The 17206-nt window shown below is 36.5% G+C and overlaps 1 protein-coding gene across 3 annotated transcripts in view; it reads right to left on the bottom strand.

The window, feature by feature from the left end:
• Positions 1-202: 202 nt before the first annotated feature.
• The window catches only part of PACRG (parkin coregulated), a 228692-nt gene continuing 211688 nt past the window's right edge, over positions 203-17206 (bottom strand). For all 3 annotated transcript variants that reach the window (XM_071549422.1, XM_071549420.1, XM_071549421.1), the window contains one exon: positions 203-660. In XM_071549422.1, coding sequence (XP_071405523.1) covers positions 506-660 — 155 coding nt within the window. In that variant the 3' untranslated portion in view covers positions 203-505. The remainder of the gene's footprint in view (positions 661-17206) is intronic.

Below are 17206 nucleotides of genomic sequence, written 5' to 3'. Positions count from 1 at the left end.
TGGTATATACATTCAACAGTTTTATTGTATGTCAGTGCACATTATTCTGCACAGCTGCTAGAGAGCCATTGCTGAACTGGTGTTTCTCTTCCATGACAAACACCTATTAAGCAGTCAGCATAAACTCTTCTTGTTACAGCCTCTGACATCACCCTCAGGGCAAGCGGACACAGAACAGCAATTGCTGAATCGCGTATGAAAATTATAGTTTTATTGTCTATACAAGTGAAGGTTTAACTCAGATTCCTGCTCGAGTCAGTTCTGTTATAAAGGAGTGATTCTTTCAGGGAACAAACAAGCACAGTACACCATTGTAATCAGAGGAACAGACACTATTTATGTTTTGGAAAGCCTTGTTCACAATAGTGCTAACACTCTAATGCCCCAGAAGCCGCTATGTTAGCAGCTGTAGAGAAAATAAAGCATGACTAACAAGATGCCATACAGAGTCAGATACAGTTTTTTTAGTACACAGATGGAATCATCCCATTTAATATAATTCAGTTTAAAGGCAGGACCAATAAGTGGGAACCATGTATTTAATGTTTATATAAGCATTTTCTCCACCATAGCGTTCAAAGGCTTCCAGTGTCTCTTGAACGAGAGCTCCGATATTTTCACGCTTCTGCTGGCTGTATTCTATCCCATCGCCCAGATTAACTGGTTAACAAAAGACAAAAGAAAAAATTATATTGGTAGTCTTACACTTTGAAATAATGACATAGGAAATTGTAATTGCTGGTCAGTCATTGTGCCTCTATTAGAAACTTTGTTCTGTGACATGAAACAGAGCTGGATTTGAAAACAGGATGGGTCTGGTATCTTTTTAAGGCTTTGCTCAAGGCTCCAGCTTCATATGCCTTCAAAATTTATGTATGCATTACTTTAGTATCTAAGCAAAAATCCTAATAAAATAATGAAAACATGTTCTTTTATAAGATGGACTCTCTTACACAGGTATTATCTTAAAACCATTCCTTCTTTATTTCTAACGTTGCTTATTTAAGACAAAATTCTACTTCCAGATGCATAAGCACTTGTCTACAAAACATGACTTAATCTAGACTTGTTATGGTTTGAAATCTTAAACAGGTATTGGTTTGGGATTGCTCCATGTCAGACATCATTTTCACATGCTTAAGTTGTTTGTGATAGAGGGAATGTCATGTGGCCTAAACGAGATTTCTGGAGTATAACATGGTACTCATTAAATTTCTGCTTCCTGAAAAATGTGTAAAATTAAGCCAATGTCAAAAGGACAAATTATTGCAGCTCCCAGATGCAGTAACATTTACTGCTGCTTTCTGTAACATGGACTAGCAGGAATGACACATGATCATGCACACAGGGCATAATTCTTTAAAAGTCAGTGTGAACAACTGTGACAACAAAGTAAGAACAAAAAGAAATAACTTCATCTGCAAAGATGCTGAGGGATTTAAAGGAAGAAAACATAATTAATTTGGTTTTAAAACAATATTCTAAAAGGTATCTGAATATATATTCCCAGACATATATGAAAAATAATTCAGTAGGAGCACAGCATACTCAGATGGTGGTACGTACGTGTGGTGTAGTGGCCAGGTGGGGCAGCTGTCACACTGCTGTAGGGTAGTCCACAGGGAAGCATCAGTGGCCTCACTGTGGGCAGCAGGGACAATGTGCCCATGAGAAACATTTAACATATCAAACCCTGCTTGCTCATTGACTCTCTCAGCAAAAAACACTCTTGTCAAGACAACGCAACTAACTCCTGGAGTAGTGCTGCCTTTCACATTAGGAACATGGCACACACAAGGGTAGATTTTGCTCCCACTGCTACCTCCAGAACCCCAGGTCGATGAGACATATATGTAAAACTGCACCCATCCTCATAGCCTCTCCTAGATCTAAGCCCAAGGCCCTGGATTTAAAGCTTGTGACTTTATTACCAGTAAAACCTGAAGAACCATGCTCATGAAAACAGAGCTGGTAAACATGGGTAAAAATCAGCCTTTTGCTGAATTTTCCTGTAATATATCTGATTGCACTCCAAGTTAATTATGTGTATATCAGTTTTTCAAACTGCTTAAAATATTTATGTCACTTTGCTTTTTATGAAATGGTTATACAAATACAGATGTGACATACAAGGGCTGTGCTTCTGACTGGAAAGGTAGTAATTTTTTTAATGATGATTACTTTTAAGCACACAAATATTTTTGAATACATTAACTGTTAATTTCACTGACATAAGAAGTCAGGGTTGTGACATCAAAATTTATTACAATGAATTTACTGTAATGTAAGAAATAACAGATTATGAGAGAGTATAGAAAACACCAAGAGTTACTAAAAACAGGATTGGCTTATACAAAATACTAATACAAAAATAAAGCACATCACAACTGAGTGCAATTTAGAGTAAATAGGGTTTGCTCTTGCCAAAAACAATGCCTCATCACCTGTCTTGCATGCACACTGCCAGCACTCCCCAGAACACCTGGAGGTATTTCTGATTTCACCAGTTTGAGTAAAGGAAACCCTGAACCTTGACCTAAGTCTTGGCAAATATGTAAAGGAATTACTGACTTTCAAACCATATGTCTATTATCTGTAATTTTAAGCCTACACACATGCTCTGCTAATGAGCTTACACAGCTTTCATCGTTTTTTCAAAGAAGTAGTAAAAAAAATCAGCTGTCTGGAAGTAATGGTGATACATTGCTAAAGAAGTTTGGAGGAGGCCAACAAGACTAAGTGATATAGCTGGTAGAAGAGGAATTTTCCAAAGTTGTATGTTACAGTCTGTATTATAGAGCACAGCCTGTTCAAAAAATGATGTCTTAGATGCTGGATTAAAAGCTACCTAGGAGAACAAGGCAATGATGAAGGAGATAGTCTGCAAGGGAAGACTGAATGTGTGATGTGCAGACCGTCATTATAAATTTTTTTTACAGACCATCTGTGCTATATGAAGGCTTGTATCCTCAAGACAGCCATAATTCACACTAATGTTATGACACAATCTACAACCGACAATACTAGAAAGGTTATGTCACTGTTGAGGTCACATGGTAAGTACTAAAATAGCTATCCTATGTAGTTATAGGAATTAACAAATCTTTCAGACAAAAAAGATAATCATTAACCCAAGAGGACAACATCCATTAAATAGATGAGTCAGAAAGATCTGCCCAATGCACCTAAGGGTAAATATCTACTCATAACAATAATGATGATTAGTTGGAAAAAAAAAATAGCCATTGAAGTATAGTGGAATCAGCATGCCCTTCTCTGGTTTGACTTTATTTCCAAGTTAGTTTGCCTGAGAAGCCAGCTTTGTCAGCCACAAAAATGTTGCATATGTAAAGTGTGAACACAGATCTGATTCAAGCTCTTTATGAAATTGTCCTTTGTGAGGAAGAATAAATCAACATGAAAATGCTAGGAAGCACAGTTGTCATATCTGTCTCAAAATGAAATGTCTGGCAAACTCAGCAGGCAACAAGAACTCTTTTCAGAACAAATGTTATTTCTGTGTTGAGAAGAAACGTACTGAAGGTCTATTAACAGATCTAGAGGATTACAATCAGGAAAATATCTCATTTTCCCTTCCTAGACCAAAAAGTTAGTTCTCAACCTCCCAAATCATACACCAAAGGTTTTATGGTCCTTAAGTGAAGTGAAAGGCTTTGCACCTGTCAAGACCTGTGTTAGCTGATGAAATCACCCAGCACACCGAGTCCAGGAGCGGCACTCCCTGCCCTGCTGATGCCAGATGCTGTAGCCGAGGGAAGCCTGCTCAGACCCTCAGGGCCTGAGCTCAGCACTTGGCAGGGAGCAGAGGAGGATTTGAATTTTGCTTTAAAATGTGGTTTATATTTGAGTTTAGACATGTTTCTATTCACGATTCGGGATATTAAAGAAATTCTGGTGTTATTTGTATTCCATCTCATTTAATTTTAAAATTTCACTAGGATAATGTTACAACTATAAAATTTTATTGCATTAGAGAAGGAGAAGCAAGTTTCTCTCAGTGCACTGAGTACCCAATATGGCAGTTTCGAAGTCCTGGAGTGGACAAGAAATGTGAAACAACCCTTAAAGCTCAGACAGTTCTAATCTTAACTCTGTATATTTATCAGCATCTGAAAGTGACCGAGACATTCTTTCAGTTTGTTAGATTTCACTTTAGGGCAGGCTGGATGTCAAAAAGAAGGTTCTTTAATCCCCCAAATACGTTGCTTGTAAGTATTTCACAGATCCCAGAGCTCGCTCCTGGTGGTGATTGTTCCAAATGGTTCTGCTTTATGGAAAACACCAATTAAACCCAGGGTTTTCATGTACCTGTTGAAGTGATGTCTTAGATCTTGGGATATTAGATTTTCCCCAAACGTTAAATATCTGAGGAATGCTTAGTATTGGAGGAGAATAATACTCAAAAGAGATTTCTGAAGAGACTGAAGACAGCTCCTTCTCTCCAGCTTAGACAACATCTTTAATCAAGTTGTGACTCAAAGGCTCTTGTTTTATTCTTTACTGAGGAAAGTGATCCTTTACTGATTTTAAGTAGATATAGGCACACACATATATTTCAACTTATTTTCTTGGAACAAGCGATTCTTAGCAGAAATTTTTGAAGCACTACTAGGAAACAACAAAGACATCTTGTATAACGGCTTTGGTTTTTTTCTGGTTGGTTGGGTTTGGTTTTCCTTTTGTTTGTACACAATTCAACAAAACTACTTGGAAAGATAGGCATTTTTCCTCCATTTTTGAATCTTGAGAAACAAAGATACTGAACGGTAAAGTGACTTGTTGCAATTCGTGGACGGTATCAGTCACAAACCATGATTGTCACTTTTTCATTGTCAACAATGAAAGTTCTAATTATGGTAAAAATCATTTTTAAGTGGCTCAGTTCATCCTAGTCCAACCAACAAGTATTTTCAGGAATTAGAATGATTACAGTAATGTAACATGGTAACCTGAATGTTACTTCTAAACAAAAAAACCCACCAAGATTGAGCCTGCCACAGAACAAAGTACCATTAAGAGGACAAACTAGCATTTTGAGGAAAATTTCAGGACTTTTTTTCCTTCTGGGAGTCATCACCAACACCAAGAAATAAATGGAAGCTGATTTCAGCTATAGATTGACATGCTTTATGTCAGGGTTCACATAATGTAAATTCACAGCTTGTGTACAGTTCAGAGCTTAATTAATTTTTCAACGTCTTCTTGTTAGGATAAGTTTAATTGCCATAGAAGGTGTTGGCTTCCTGACTGGAGCGGAAAATGAAAGCCCCTGATGAGTCAGTGCGGGGAGAGGGAGGAAGGCTCCTTTGCACCACTCCTATCACCATGACTTAGAACTGTACTTTGAAACTCTCAGCTCCAGGAAGGATGAGTTAGTTTGGTCTCCCTCTTCATTTAATTCAAAGTCTGTAAAAAGTCACAGAATAAGACTCTAAACTCCTCCTGTCTGCTAAGAAACAGTGGGACTTTGCCAGTTCATTTCACTCAGGGCGCAGAAGAGACACCAGGAGGTTACAGCTTCTGCTTGTTTTTAACCCAGAATGAGAACTTCACATTCCCTTCCTGAAGGCTCAGAGCAACATGAACATCAGTTTTACATGTTCCTTGGGATATGTTTTGTACACAGAGAAGTTCCAACTGGCCTCGTGCAGGGTGGTGTCAAAACTAGAGTGTTGGAAAGACGAGCTAATAGAGTAATTTATGTTGGAAAGAACCTCTGGAGCATCTGGTCCAGATATTCTGCTCTCAGTCAGCTCCATTTCCAAAGCTAGATCAGGTTGCGCGGGGAGGAATATCTGCAGTTGCTCAGCACAGAGTAATCCCACAATGAGAAATGGTGCAGAGATCCCCTTGGGCTGGAAGAGCTTTTCACCATTTCAAATGTGAGGAAGGGAAGTGCTACTTCTTATATACGAAAATGTATTTCATGAAGGAGGGTTTGCTGAAGTTACAAATGTCAAAGGGAGAATAATTTCTGATCTGTTTTGATACAAAATAAATCTAAACTTTTGGCATAGTAACAGATAACCACATATATAGCACTGCTTTTGGAAGCTTAATCTTATACCAGGGAAAAAGGCATATATTTGGCTGAAAAATTAATAAAATTTCATTAACACCCTGACTTGAAAGCATGAAAGGTAATGAAAAAAACCAACTCATATCTTTCAAAGCTCTCTGAAACAGTAAGGCTTAACATATTAATATAACTTAAAGAGGCCAAATCTTTGAATAGGCACAGACCTGTTTTTTGACACTATCAACACTTAGAGTTCCTTGTCTCGCTTTACTTGGCTCTTTCTTCTATTTTTCATCACTAGTGCTGAGTGTTAGTCACTTTACAATGCTACAGTACTGCAGAGATTGCAGAAGAATGTTTCAATCCAAGAAGAGAGCATGTATGCTTGGAATTTAAAATATAGAGAAATTTCAGCCCATCATGTCTTAGGAAAGATTTTTTAAATTCTTATTGAAAGCATTTTGCTTTAACATAAAATATAGATTCTTCCTATAGTTATCTTCCATATGCAGCTAGCTTTTAGTTAATTCATCAATTAGCATTTATTGTAAAATATAAGCGCTGTTACTATAAATACTATTCAGAAAGTCAACAAGTCAGTAAGCAGAGGAAGTGCTCTGATTGGAAAGGAAACATTTGACTGACTTGTGATGTTTTACTAACAATGTAATCATACTAGAGATAGCTGCAGCTACTTGTAAATTGCTGCAGTAAAAAAAACAAAACAACACAAACCCAAACCCAACTCACCAAAAAACCCAATTGACAATGAGCCAAGACAGCTGCTGTTATCACAGTTCCCCATTTCCAGGAAATGTTAGCAATATCAGATGTAATCCTTTCTAAGCCCAGGCAATTTTTTTTTAATATAAGTACAACAATAAAAAAGAAATCACAGCTTTTGTAAAAAAATTTATTAGCAAACATATCTGACCAATGAGGTAAAAAATAAGAGAATATTATTGTGGATTTTTTCCTCTATAAGTAGATAAACTTCTCCAGTTAATTTAGACTTTGAAGTTTGCCTATGTTTGTGCTGCAGATCAATATCAAACAAAGTAGAGTTAAATAATCTTAGATAAACAGCATGCTCCAAAGGGGAATGGAATCTGGAGGCTGAGATCTCCATGGCCTGTTTAGTATTGCAAAACAATATGTTAGTTACGAATCATGTTTAAAGTGCAGCAAGAGTTGCACCAGTTATGTGAATCTGGTGTTCTTCCAGTTGCTTTGCATGTATATAAACTAGTACAACATAAAAATATTTTTTAGTTGGAAACCATATTTGTGTGTGTAAAATTTGCATAGCTTTGCTGGACTGATGTGAAATACATTTGTTCATCCCATTAATTTCTCATCCAAATATAGCATCATTAATGCACAAGGAATTAATACCATGAAAAAACAAATCTTTGCATGTGTGTGGAATAAACATAATTTATTTTTTAAAGTAATTCAAAGTGACAGACCTGAAAGTCCCCAAATGCTTTAAAGATCTCCAGTTTTTAGTATGAACATAACCCTAAACCAGCCAATTTTTAACATTGAGTTACATACATACTTAAACTCAAGATGCTTAACAATCATCCTCTTTCCCCAGTTTTTTTTATTAATTAATGTAACCAAAATGCTTTTAAGGGAAAGCCCTAGGTTTTTCTTTACAAGCAGAAAGCTCTTTTTAAGTCATTTCTCTGTGTTAATAATTGTTGATGTGATTGTACATCTGCCATGTACTAATGGAATTGGTTCCAATTTCACCATTCAAAATCCTTACCATTTAAGGACCCTGTTTGGTCCAGCCTGCACGTCAAAAATTTCATTGGTAACTAAATGACTTCAATGACTGCTTTTACAAATTTATGACAGAAAAGTGAGACCTTTATTGTTATTCGCGTTTCCACCTCAGCATGAGGAAAAACTTCTTTACACTGAGGATGGCAGAGCACTGGAACAGGTTGCCCAGGGAGGTCATGGTGTTCCTCTTTCTGGAGAAATTCGAACCCCACCTCGCTGTGTTCCTGTGTTACCTGCTCTAGGTGACCCTGCCTTGGCAGGAGGTTGGACAAAATGATCTCCAGAGGTCCTTTCCAACCCTAACAGTTCTGTGATTCTGTGGAATGCAACCATATTAAACCAGGTCAATTTATTAAAATAAATTTCCCATCAAAATTATGGGACCGAACTGTTAGACATACCTACAGTTTGTTGGATATGCCTGCAGTTGCCAGTTTTCTAGTTTTGTTGTTCCCTAATTAGGCTAAATAAGTAAGAATCTGAAATAAACAGAGGGTGTTTTAGCAGTGATTTCAGAACGGACAAGGAGATGAAAGCTATGAATGACTGTGTAGATTTGCCAAGATTTCTTTCACTGCTGTAGGACAAGGACATAATTTATGCAGTTTAAAGGACAGCTAGCACTGGAACTGGAATGTGCTATTTTATCCTCAAGCCAGACAGAAAGGAACACCCTTCTCCCCAGATAAAGTACTATAAGTGTCAGGATGTCTCCTGCTGTCTCTTTATATTTTTGTAATATATATATATATTAATAAATTGATGAATCTTATTACTGTTCCTTTCTGACTTTTTTCTAGTTGGATCAATGCATATCATAGATTATAAAAAAAAATAACCTTCCTATGTTGTGAACTTCCTTTCTTTTTATGAAGAACATAAGGGAAGGGACATAAACCCCCCCCCCCACACACACACACAAAAACCAAAAAACCAAGGAACTTATCTAAAGCCAGTTAAGAGCTATTCACTTTATATTAAGAAAAGCATACATTTGAATTTACAACAGGTTTTCAAGCAAACAGAACCCCCCCCAAGATTTATACACTAAAATATAGTATGATGTGCAGTGTTTACTTATAGGAATGCAAAACAGATAAAAAGAGAAAGGAAATTGTGTCCCCTGGGTGTGATGTTGCTGCAGATTCACAGCTTTTGAATTGTGGGAGTTAAAGCCTCTTGAAAGCAATGTAGAAAACGCACATACACCACATGGAGACTGATTCTTTTGGGGTTTGTTTTTTAAAGTCTGAAGACAGATAAGTGAATAAGAACTATGTCATTAGTGACTCTTAGCTGGAAAACACTCAACCTTCTTCTTGTCTAAGTCATACACGTACCAGGCGACAGAAGACATTTACGTGTTTTTTTCAGTAACCTGACTCAGGCCAACTACTGAGGTTTAGCAGACTGGCACACTCCTGCAATGCACAATAAAGCCTTTTGTTTCACTACTTATGCAACTTTTATAAAATTACTTCCTTTTCTTTCTGATAGAAAATCATTATTTACTAAGCCACTATCGATATCATAGGCCCTCGAATGTGTATATTAAAATGTACTCCCAACTTTTTCACAAGGGGATCCCAGTGTTATTAAAATACAAGCATTTTAGTGATACCTAAATTAAATTGCTTGTAACAAAGAAGTAATTCCTTACAATAAGTGTGTATAAAACTAACAGTATAGGAAATGATTAGCAGTTTTTTTAAGATACAACTTGTATTCACATAAATTACAATATTTTAAGAAAAAGTGATTCTTAATATACAAACCCATATATTTATTCCATTATATTTTATTACTTTTCTTCATTGTTTTAAGAAAATGGTGTTGCTTGAGTAAAAATTATTAATGCAGGGTCTTTTTTCCCATTCCAGATAGTGGTTTTTTGATAAAAATAAAAAGCAGTCATAGGTCTCAGCTATAGGAGAAAGAATTAAGAATATATTTTTCTGATTTCCAGTGTTCATGATAAAATTTTACTCTTGGCATGTATGAATATAGAAAAAAATGCTGCTCTTACATTGCTTACACCTGAAGAATTGCAACCATCTGTAAGTACATAATCTCTTAAGGCTGTGCTTGTTTTTACACATTTCTGAAAAAAAGACCTTTAAACATCTATTCTGGAACTACATGTGGAAGTAAAAATGGCTTTTCTGTGTGCCAACAGGATACATTACATGCTCAGCACAGTGAACTGGAACCTGATTAGCACTGATCACACAAGTGTCGTAAGAGAGAGAACATCAAACTGGTAGCAAAGCAGCACTTCTAGTTCAGTTTGTAATACTTTTCTTACTATTCTTTCACTTCATTTCAGAACCAGTGAACCTGAACAGTCATGTCTGAAAAAAAATCTTTTCTCCTCAGGTGAATTTGTGGTTGCTTGTCCAAAATGGCCGCATATATGTTTCTACAGGCTGATGGCAGTGAACTGGGTACAGTCACTTCAACTCCTTTGCAGTGGTCACTTGAGTGTTTTCTATCCTGACATGGTGCTGTGCCAGCGCTCTACAGCACAGGATTAGCAATTTTGTAACTCGTTATTCTCCAGACAATCCTGGCAAATATGGCCATTTTTGTTGTCTAACATAGCTAAAAGCATGCTACATTTTGTGACTGTAATCTTAATTTTCTATTCATCATTCACATATCTCACAGCCCTTCCAGCCCTGGTGCCTGATAAACCTACAACTGTTCAGCTGCAGAAGGAAACAGATCTTACACACACACAAACACACACAAACGGGCATGTCAGGACAGCAAGGAAGAGACAAGAGAAGTAGTAAGTGATATGGTTGCCTGCTCTTGGTCAACTCAGGCCAGCCTAGAGCTTTATAACAGCCAAGAAAACATTATATAGCACGGCTGTGCACAATGTGTTTGAGTATTTGAAGTTTGTATTTTCACGTATTATAATGAAGACCAAAAGTAAAAAGCTGTCAAGACAATTTTTCTCTGGTAATTTAAGTATTCTTTCTCACACTCGGGTGATCTGAGAGTACATGCACATATTATAATCAGCTTTACATTAATAACAATGAAATGTCCATTCCTATAAAGTAAAGTCATGAGGGGGCTTTTTAGATAAATTTGGGACACCTTGAAAAGATAACCTGGAAGGCACCCTGACTAATATCTAGGTGGGACATATTTCAAGAGTAATATTCTTTTGCAGTTTTTCTGGAATGTTTATTGCTCAGTGGGTAGGGTCAGCCTCCAGAGGAAAGGAAGAAGTAACACCTCACAAAATTCCTTTATCGCTTCTCTCCAGCAGATCACAGATGGGTGTTTCATCTCCTGTGTTGTTTAATGCTAATGGCTGTGGTGAGTTTACAGGTCTCTGAATCCAACTCGGCAGCTGCAGTGCTGAATTGGTACCTGTTGGAAACACTACCTCAAGATTAACAGAAAACTCTGCTTTGGGAAACTATCCCTGAGCATTTTTGGACAACAGCAGATAGAGCAGAATGGCAACTTTTGAAGGAAGGTATGGGATGTTATTTTAAGGGAAAAGAATAACATATACTAGTCCCCATAAATTCATGCGATGAAAATTCTTCATGAGTCACTAAGAAATGTTATCACTGAATGGTGATATTTGAAAAGGTTCTCCTGAATTGCTTATCCCAACACAACCAAAGGTTATTGTGTGCTTGACTGATAAGTAATATAGACATTTCTTGTCTCAGTGAAAAGAATGTGGACACGGGAGGAGTAGAAGACAAACAAATGCTGAAAGTGGAGGAAGAGATGCCAAGGACATTCCTTTTGCTGGTTAATTTTCCTAAGTATGCTTCATAAAAGTTCTAACTTATATGAATACATGCATTATGGGTTAGTATAATTATTCCACAGTGTAATTTGAAATATCCCACTGGATGCCAACTGACATGTTACATCTGAGCCTGTTGCCTTTCCGCTGTTGTTTTGTAGCAAAACACGGTGAAAAGGTGCTTATCTACACATCTGTAGCTACCCAATATCTTTGCTCTACAGTTATGAGCAAGAATCTTGCCTACTTACAAGTCTACTTTGGGAAATGATTAGAACGGAATGTCAACCATATTATTGTAAGCGTAGGGTTCTTTCAGGAATGTGTGCTATCAGCTTACATATTGACTTTATAAGATAGAGGAGGTGAACTGAAGCTGTTACTAATCCATGAGAAGTATCAACAGCCCCACAGTGCTTGAGACCTCTTCTCTTCTACTGCCTTCTTTTCTTTTAATCATATGGATAAAAAGAAAAAAAAGTAGTCCAGAAATCTCTTGCTGATTTGGTAATAGCCTCATTTTAGAGAGGCATAAGCTTTCCTCTCTACTTAACATCAAAAAATGCAGGAGTCAACAAGTCATTTTAGGCATGATTGTTATCAGATCTAGTGCCTCAGCCATCTGCCTCCACAGCTCCTGAAACTGCTGATAGTTGTCTGGCAGAGATTATAGCCACTGCCACTGAATCCTTGGAAGACATTGAAGAAGTCAGACTAATATCAGTTTATTTACATATTCTCTCTTGTAGCATCCATATCTAGCAGCTCAGGATGGCTTAAACAGGGGTTATAGTTCGAGCTCTGTATGGGAAACAGTACAATAAGAGAAGAATTTGATTTTATAAGGGAGGAACAATAATAGCACAATTCTCACAATATTCAGCTAACAGACTGACTTAAATTCACACGTCCATGGAAGACAACTGTGAAAACAGCCAGGCAGAATTACAGACACAGGGCAGAAAGCAACATTGTGGTAAAAATCTTTTACAGTCAGATAGGAAATTTCAGACCAAGTTAGGAATTGCAACATTTAATATCTGTTGCATGGGTTCTGCAGGAGACTTGGTAGTGCTGCATTAGATTTATCTCATGGCATATAGTAGGAGTTAGATTCCCAAGAACAGTGTACAAGCGAGTGAAAGGCTGAACAGTGAGTCTCACAGTGGAAGCCTTTGGGGGACAGGGAGCAGAATGATGTCTAAAATCTAGTTTTTCTCTGAGACTTAAATATTTGCATCCAGCATGGAGCTACAGCTCAGAAGTTTTCCTGATGGTAGACAGCTATTGCTATTTCTATCTGCGTGAGACTGAATGATTTCTTTACAAGCAAGTTGTGCTATGAGACCAGCAGTATTATGCCATTCATTTCTTAATACTTTGTATATTCTTGCTTCTTTTGTTAGGAAATGCTTTGACATAAATAAGCACACTTCAGTCCTAATTTTGCAATCACACATTTACATGATAGTTTCCTGACTCAGACCTACATCTGCTTATGATATCAAAACCTGCAGTTTAGGTAGTGTGAGAATTCTCTTAGTGTTTCCCATGGGTGTGTGCTGGTTTTGCACTACACCTCTTTACAATAACAATTTGTTTCCCACAAGTTCTACCAGCTAAAAGACAGGATAAACTAAGGCCAGGTTTGAGACTTTGTATCTGCTCTATACCCTACCAACAGTTCTCTCACTATGGCCATGAATTTGGATCTCTACCCAGATGCTCATTTTCCCAGAAAGTCTGCCTTTTTCCAGTTTGACTGAATTTGGACAATGAGTTTAAAATTATGTGAGTTGAGGGTGTGAGGGGAAGACTTAAGAACAGAACAACCTTGTGACCCATTAAGCCTTGTGTTTTTCAGAAAGCAGGAAAAAAATATGAGCATAGGCAGCAATGGCTCCCTTAGTTTTTATAGTTTGAAAACCCAGTGGTGAAGCACCCTCCCAGGAAGCAGGAAACAAGCCCAGCCTCTGTGGTTTCAAATCTGCATCTTTCATGATCAGGGAGATTTCACCTAATTATCAAATTAGTTACTCACAGAGAAGCACTCCTGTGACCTTTATGCTTATGATTTGGCAAGGAAGCAGCTGTAAACACAGACCTTTTGTTAGACTGTGAACTTGTGCCAATATTTGCAAAGATACAAAGTTTAGCACCTGAATCCAATTTTCCGCAGCTACCTGAGTGGGTCGATCCTGAGCCCTTAGCAGTTCCCAAATGAAGGCTGCAGTGAGTCAGAACATCTGTACATGAGGCTAGGTATTTAAATGTCTAAATACACATTTACATGAACACAGTCTTACAGTGCCAATTTTTAAGTGTTTTGACTTGAACTAACTTCCTAACAGATGGTTATTCTGAATCTATCTTCATTTATTTATGGCTGTTTATGTTTCTACAGATATAATAAATGATCCAAAGCTTGTTCCTTGTCTATTTATTTTATTTTAATAACAGTTCAAGATATTATTGTCCTGCACGATCGATAGAAATTATATAAAGAGGATCTTTCTGTGTTGTACTCACAAGGGATTCCTCAAGGGAAAACTTCCATGACCACAAGGTAAAGTGAACAAAGAAGCATAAATGAGGTGTTAGAGTCATGTGTACCATTGTAAGATTAAGCAAGATATTACCATAAAATAAACAAGCCCCCAAAATCTGAAAGGAAAACAAAGATTTGAAAGTACAGGAAGATAAGGAAAATATTTCAGCACATGTATCAGAAGCTTCAGAAAATGGAATTCAACAAAATTCATGCCAAATTTCTCACTAAGAGAATTCTCACACTACCTAAACTGCAGGTTTTGATATCATAAGCAGATGTAGGTCTGAGTCAGGAAACTGTCATGTGAATGTGTGATTGCAAAATTAGGACTGAAGTGTGCTTATTTATATCAAAGCATTTCCTAACTAAAGAAGCAAGAATATACAAAGTATTAAGAAATGAATGGCATAATACTGCTGTCAGCTAAATTCACTCCTCACCATGTAAATCATTGAGTTTCAGAAGAGTAAATGAGAGAGGGAATTAGCTGTTCTCTGCCCACTACTGTGATTAATTAGCTTATTTTCAATAAGAAAAGTACTAGTATGTTGTTATCTCATAGTTTTTTCCATAGTATCAATAGTACAAGGAAATAACTGCTATCCATTACCCTCTAAAAGGAAAAGACACACATGACCATGAAACACTGGGAGACTTTGGTAAGAAATGTCATGAGAAAGAAGTCACCTCAGTCAAGTTGTATTTGTTTATATATAAGTTGTAATATCCAGGGAAAGCAAAATTTGCTGTAATAATTGTCTACCATCACTGTGACATGCATTTTTAATGCATGGCTTTAACTACAATTGTCTGAAGATTTAGACTGCAACACTGCTTCATTTGTATCAAGAAATCAGAACTGGAAGGAAAGACAAGGAAATTTTCCCACTGAATGATGAAGATGGTTTATTTACATAAGCCAAGTAAATTTTTCAGGAAAAATAAACTCAAATAAGTATTGATGTAGAACAGTTTTTATTGCATCAGCAGCAGAACTCCACTGGGAAAACCAGAAAGGAGAAGCCCTTAGGCCATATTTTGTGTGACCTAATTCTTTCAAGGGTATATTTCTGCAAATTGTTAGGAAGTGACAATGCAAATGAACAACAGTTCCCACTGTGATGTTTTCATGGAATCTCTGCATAACCTCAAACAGCAGCCTTTGCACCAACACTGCAGTACATAGTTTTGTTGTAGAGCTTAATTACTTTTGGATGTAAATGAGCAGAAAAACAATTATCACACACCCAGCAGAAGAAACGGCTATGCTTCTATAAATTTCTGGTATTCTACTGCTGTGATTGTCAATTTAAAGTTTCAGTCTATATGCTTCTGCCAGTTAATGATTAGTCTACTACATTTTGGTGAAATTGCACTCCAGTCAAGGGAAATGAAGTAAAAAAATGAGGGGAAAAAGAAACTAATATTGTTAAAGTCTAATTAGAATAGCAGGGCCAGTGCTGGACTGAGGTTGTCTTTCTATTAAATTCAATACACTGAATTCACAGAGAGCAAGATCAAATGCTATGATTTCATTTTCATGGGTGAAGTGTTAATAGGAGTGGGGATTAACTTCTTCCTCAAGTAGCGAATTTTTCTTATATTAATGTAAATCAGAATGCAATCATTCTTCTCCCTGCAAGTATGTTTCTAAAATCTGCCATTTTTCTTTCAGAAGGATTACTGCCATGTAGCTTATTTTGAAGGAAATCACATTCTTTTAAAAAAGAAAAAAAAAATCTTTTTACTGAATTCAGCATCATCAGCAATATCTACCAGAAATTCATTTTAACAGCTTCCTATGTCAGACAACTATTTCTTACTTACATGGTTTTAATTCATGTTGGTTTGTTTCTAAATGAGTACTCAGCAAGTGAATGTGCTTTCCTTTAGCAGCTTAAGATTTTCATTTAACAACTAAAGCTCACATTTGAGCTGTAGTTGATAGAAACATGCTAATTAAAAAGCATTCTAAGAATGTAATTGGATTTCATCTCAAAAAAACAAATCAAAACAAAAACCAAAACATACAATCAGAAACTCCTTTTAAAAAAAAGTCAAAAATAAATCTCCCCACAAACAAAAAAACCCCCATATCCTGATATTAAACTTTGCATTTCTTCCCTAGAACATCTAGGTATCGTAATATTTCCCTCCTACTTGAAAAGTATTAATGAGCATTAACAAAAGCTTTACTAGACACATACTCTGAAGTACTTATGGGTTCACGTGGTACAATAAGTGTTGATAATAAAACCTGTCCGAATGCCAATAAATATATATTGTGGAGAAATATTACATATGAAGCTTTATCCTTCCACCTACATTTAATACAGAAAGATCCAAAACATACATAATTTAGAAAAGGCAGAATAGCATTTTAAATGTAAGAGGTCAGATGCATGCACTACACATTTTTCATTTTAAATTGTGCATCAAGTCTACTTTAGATCTTTGAAGTTGATGGGAAATGTGTTTATTCAGCTGCATCTTTAGTATTTCGTATGTAATGCATATGTTCCCTGCAATAGTTTAAATTGACTACTACAGACAAATAATAGGATGTTGTACACACATCTCAAATATTCTATAAAGCAGGCTAAAGATGTGATATGGACATCAATTCCCCAATGCTTCATAATGTCTATTCAATAGTAACATAATAGTAGACATAAATAAATTTCATACTTGATTTTCTAAGAGAGCCACAATTCCCCAATTCCTTAATTAGTCCATGAATACAAGGGAAATCGAAGGAATGCATGTAATATCTATATGCTTTTTTTTCCTTTTAATTCTGCTGTTTTGAGGACTTTCTCAAAAATTCTTTTGAAAAACATCCTTAACAGAAACACCTACATTAGCAGGAATATTTTCATTGGGGAATAATTGTGATAGTCCATAACTCTGATGTCAATACTTCCACTGTGTTATTTATTCAATTCTAATCTCTGTAATGATCTCAGCTTTCACCATTCCCAGTGTCTCACATGAATCAGCTCTTAAGATACAGCAGCTCTACAAATTCAGATTCCATCAA

Source organism: Pithys albifrons, chromosome 2, assembly GCF_047495875.1.
Source record: "Pithys albifrons albifrons isolate INPA30051 chromosome 2, PitAlb_v1, whole genome shotgun sequence".
Taxonomy (NCBI): Eukaryota; Metazoa; Chordata; class Aves; order Passeriformes; family Thamnophilidae; genus Pithys; species Pithys albifrons.
This window is presented reverse-complemented; position numbering and strand designations above follow the sequence as displayed.